The sequence below is a fragment of the Anopheles aquasalis genome, chromosome 2 (assembly GCF_943734665.1).
Source record: "Anopheles aquasalis chromosome 2, idAnoAquaMG_Q_19, whole genome shotgun sequence".
NCBI lineage: Eukaryota > Metazoa > Arthropoda > Insecta > Diptera > Culicidae > Anopheles > Anopheles aquasalis.
In genome coordinates, this window is record NC_064877.1 from 8172501 (window position 1) to 8177500 (window position 5000).

The window sequence follows — 5000 nt, forward strand, 5'->3', positions numbered from 1 at the left end:
TTGCAGCAACAGCATTCACTAGCCGCGGTTTGATGGCAATCCGTGGTTTTAGCTTCGGCACACGACGTAACAGGTGACGCTCGGGTGCGAGTTCCACCATCGCTTCCGCCTCCGGTAACACCGAGCTCGACTCTGCCGAGTTCCTCTGCGGTGCAATCAACTCCTTTGCTATCGGCACCGGGTGCTGCTGCTGTTGGGTGGCCGCCCTTTGTTGTAGCTGCTCGCGATGACGCTCGACGATGCTGGCCGACGGTGTCCAACGTTCACGGCCAGGCGATGTCACCGGTGCGGCTGTAGCAGCTGTGACCGACACGGTCGCTGGTGCATCATCGACCGTCGTCGTCGTCGTCGTCGCAGCAGTGAACCGTTTGCTTCCGAGCCGTGCCGGTTCGGTCCGGATGTGAGTGTTGCTCAGGTCGGGCCGTATCCGCGAAGCGACACCTTTGATCGGTCGCATCCGCTCCTCCTTCACGAACGGCAGCACCGGGTTGAGGGCCAGCTGTTTAATTTCCACCGTCGGAAAGATGCTTCCGGTACCATCGTCACCATCGTTGGCAACAGATGCTGCGTCGCCCCCGGTCGTACCACTCGCCGTCGTGAAAATGTCATCCACCGAGTTCTCTTCCTCGGAATGCACTGGCGCCGTCGTCGTCGTGGATGATGCCGGTTCCGAGGAGGCAATGTCATCGTTCATCGTCGTCATGGTTGTTGGCCGCAGGGTGGAGGTGATTGTGGTGCTTAACGTTTCACTTTTCACCTGAAAGCGTACGCTGGAGAGCGTTGGGGAGGTCACTGTTGTCGCCTCAGTGTCCCCCGAGGGACGCACCGTTGTGAGTTCGAGTGGGCTCTGCGTTAGGGCGGCCAGTGCCATCTGTTTCCCCTTGATGAGATCCTGCAGCGAGATGTTACGCTGCTGCAGTATCTCGCTGAGGCTCAGACCGTCCGATTGCTTTAGCAGTGCCTTCAAATCGGATGCCGTGGCCGATGCTGACGGTAACCTTGGTCCAACTGTCTCGTTCGAGCTATCGTCCTCATTACGGCGTGCCTGCGAGTATGGTTTCCGGTAGGCTTTCGGGTTCGGTTGACCGGACGGTTGCTGTTCCGATGGGCGGATGGTGGGCGGAATTTTGCGTGGCCTATTTGACTCTATAGGTGCAAAATGGCCGCCTCCCGCCGAGGACGGTGGTCGCCTTCCATGTTGGTACGTCGTGTCGACGGCGACGTCCGTGTACGGGTTGTCCATCCAGTGCGCTGTCCTCGTTGCTGCTGGTTTCCCTGCACCGATGCCCTCCCAACGGGAAGCTGCACCAGCGTAGGCGAGACGCTTTCGTTCGGATATCCTGCCACCTCCACCACCACCAGCAACAACGGCAGCTGGGCCATCGGGCATCGGTTCAAAGTCCTCGTTCGGCTTGCCGATCTCTGCCGCCCAGTAGTCATCCGGCAATGGACGACGCTTACGCTTCCGGCCCAACCGTCGCCTCCGACGACCATCGCTGTTGCCTTCCAGGGTAGGCACGGACTCCGACGAGCTCAGGGCGGCCGATGTTGGATCGTTTCGATTGGCCAGTGGCTGCAGAGCGGCAGCGGTCGGATCGTCTGCCAGCAGCGTCGTCAACGATAGTGCCTAAGGGGTACGGACAGAAAATTGAAATTAGACAAGCAGAGGCCGATCTGGTAGATAAAAGTCAATTTACCCGATGAGACGCATTATTGGCAGGACATGTCTAAAAGCAATCGATTCCCATTTCCAAACAATCTGCTAATTAGACTGCCAGTTCGATCGTTATCGTACTTTAATCAAATTCAAAATCAAACATACACATCAGGTGGTTCCAGGACTGTGGTTCCCATTTATGGCATCGATTCCCGTTTCGATTGCTCTAATTGGGCCAGTAAGCCTTTACAGCTGTTAGACCAGCGTGTAGCATGGCATCCGGCGGACTCATGGGAATGCACTTTTACCATTAAACGAGGAAATCCATCCTGCTATCTATTTGCCTTGGACTTACTTCAACGATGGTTGCTACTTGATTGTTGTGCATGATTCAGGAACGGAAATGACTCGCTTCTAGTTACTGACAACACGATGTTCATAATCTCCAATTATAACGGAAACATGTCGTGCTGACGTTCCGCGAACCCCAAGCCATTCCGTTATGTCAAAGGTTAAAATGGTACTATCGTGTGTATCTTCTTGCATTGCTTGACATATCCCCGGATCTAGTTTTCTCGGAAACTTTGCAACTCCTGGCTGCAAGGTACAAAGGTTCGCCGATGAAACAACATTGCACCATTGCGAGCACCTTCTCCCGCAGTTCCAATTCGTTCGACACCAATGTCGCGACCGTTGTTTCGTCGACGCCCTCTCTGCCAGTACGGAAGTTCTTAGAAGAAGTTCTCATGACAAGCCCAAACCATCGAACCCACCCATTGGCCTGGCTTCTGCACTGTCCATTTTCACCTACCTAAATATCCTTCTGAGAATACTTCATTCAATTTGAATACCATACCGGTTAAGACAACGTTGAAAAGAGCCGACAATCTTCAGTTTAGTTTTTTTAGATTATTTTTTACTTGTTAACAAAAAATCATCTATTTTACTCCTGCTAATGATCCAACAACGTTTAAAATTGACATTCAATATAGTACTAGATCTGAGCATCAAGTTGCGTAGCTTTTCATTCGCTTCGCACTCTGAAAATCAGTTTGCTTCGATCCCGATCCTCTAGTGGGCAATTCAAGGACCACTCGTAATGCCAAACTGTGGTAGGAATCGTGCTATCAAGGGCCGATGATGGCCGCCATATTCCTCTAATTCGCCGTGCTTACTGGTATAGGATTCGATTCCGCAAATTACTTCCAATCCAAACCACTCCTGCCACTTACTGCTCATTTCACTCGTTTTGTGAAATGTTTGCAGCAAGGCAATACAGAAGCAAGGCCGCTATCGAACTGGATAAACGAGGCAAAAAAACATGAAAAAGCAATTAAGACACCATAACCGTCCAACCTCACCCAGAATTTTCAATGCCAGGGCCTGCCTGTGCTCCACTCGAGCCTGGTGGTGGTGGTGGTGGTGGTTTGAGTAGAATTTGCAGAAAGCCTGTCAATCAGCCAAACCCTCGGCGCCTCGGGAAGCAAATCGGTATCTGGTGTGCATATCCGTTGGGGGCAGAGCGTTCAAAATGCCGGCACACACTGCCAGGCTGCCGTGCTTTTGCTGCCAGAGTCGCCCAGCTTGTACCTTAATAAATTATGATTATTCCAAGCCCCGAGCAACCGAGGAAACCGGGCCCCCACCCCAGGAATGGCTGTGTGTTTTCGTTCGATAAACGTGCCGCTGCCGCCGCTGCCCCCCGGGGGCTCCTGACGCGAATCGGAGGCTATTTGTGTTTCAGATTGAAGCCCCGTTACTAACATATCATATGGCGTATTTGCCTGCCGTCTGGTTGCCTCAGGTATCTTATCTTTCGAATGGTTTTTGCTGAAAATTCAATTCGTGGAAAGCGATCATTTGAAATGCGTGAACTGGGCCCCCGGACAGCTCCGAATCGCCGACTGCGATGCGAACGCAACACACAAAACACATGTAGTAAGCGAAGGGGATACCAAGGAGCCCGCCCCGAACTCCGGCCCATAACTGGCCAGTCGGCAGGACTAGGCTCGTTGGCAACAGCTGCTCGTTTTCATTTGGATCGTAAAAATCTTGACTCGATCGAGGAGTTTATTATAATATGCTACCGCCCCCCCCCCCCCCCCCCACGGCCAGGCATGGGGCTCATATGGATCGGAAAACCCTCATAAAATGCATCCATGCGTTTTGCCTTGCCATCCTCGACGTATTGATTCCCACTCGGGCTCTGGCTATTGCTAAGCGTATCTTAGGCACAAACGGATGGCTACTCGGCCACTCTGGCCACTCTGGCCACTACGGTAGAAAGTCCAAACGAACACCTCGATGGAAAGGAACATTGGCTCTTGTCTTCAACGAACATCACCAGGCACACACTGGTAATCCTTTGCTTTTACCGTTGGCCGCCCTGGCCTTCTTCTCCAAATTCCTCCTGCCGTTTGTGTCCTGTTACTTCGTGGCACTCCGGACCCAAGGGTCTTTACTACAAAAACATGCTTCTTGATTTAATCGCCCCGAAGGACCGTGCGCTGCTCACTGGACCGCCACGATACCACCACCGTAAACCGAACCGTTGCTCTTGGAATGGACGGTTCCGGGGGTTGGGCGAGAATTTGGAAGTGAAAAAAGGGCTGCCTTTTTGGCTTTCGGGAACGAAGCTTTCCTCTGGAGAAGGCAGATTATGATGAGCAATCCTTCCATTCGCCGCCTATCAACGGGTCTACCGGATGGTGAAGTGTCTTTAAACGATGCCATGCCGCTCCTCCTCCTGTCCGGTGCATGGGTTCGAATGAACCTCGGTTTTTTTTTTTGCCTCTATTTTCATCCTCTGTTCGCAGACTCCCGATTGTACTCTTTCTGTCCTTCTGTGCCAAATGGGTTAGAATTTTCCATCAATTTCCCAGTCCCAGAGCGCGTGGTTCGTCCGAACCACCATCCAGCCAGACGGACGGCTCCAACGGGACGCTCCTCCGTCTACGTCTTGCCAGGAATAACAGAAACAAAAAAAAAACAACAAAAGAACGGATCCCGTATGATAAACTATGGAAAGCATTCGAAGCCAAACGTGAAAATTCAACGAAATATTTACGCTTAGAATTATTTATCCCTTCCCCGTCCCGTGCGCCCGTTTTGTTGTTACCTCCGGTCTCTGGGTCCCTTTTGGGTTTTTGGGGAGGCGGCTTCCTCGACCGTTCTCGGGTCGGTCAGCGCAACCAGCCGGTACCCGGGGAAGGCCCCACTGGATACAATAAAGCAAATTCTTTCGCTACTTTTGGGTGAAATTGAAAATTCTCCTATCGAAAGCTATTGTTTCATTTACGGCACCCGGGCGATGGAGGCGCCCAGTACGAGGCTACGGCCTATG

The 5000-nt window shown here is 52.4% G+C and overlaps 2 protein-coding genes across 2 annotated transcripts in view; one reads left to right on the forward strand and one right to left on the reverse strand.

Annotated features, from left to right (window-relative positions):
* Nucleotides 1–5000, forward strand: part of LOC126574398 (actin-histidine N-methyltransferase) — a 13815-nt gene that overhangs the window by 5265 nt on the left and 3550 nt on the right. The gene's annotated exons all lie outside the window — the stretch shown is intronic.
* The window catches only part of LOC126574388 (uncharacterized), a 22160-nt gene that overhangs the window by 3465 nt on the left and 13695 nt on the right, over nt 1–5000 (reverse strand). Inside the window, exon 2 of the mRNA XM_050234577.1 lies at nt 1–1627. This exon is cut by the window's left edge and continues 1602 nt beyond it. Within this exon, the coding sequence (XP_050090534.1) occupies nt 1–1627 (1627 nt within the window). The remainder of the gene's footprint in view (nt 1628–5000) is intronic.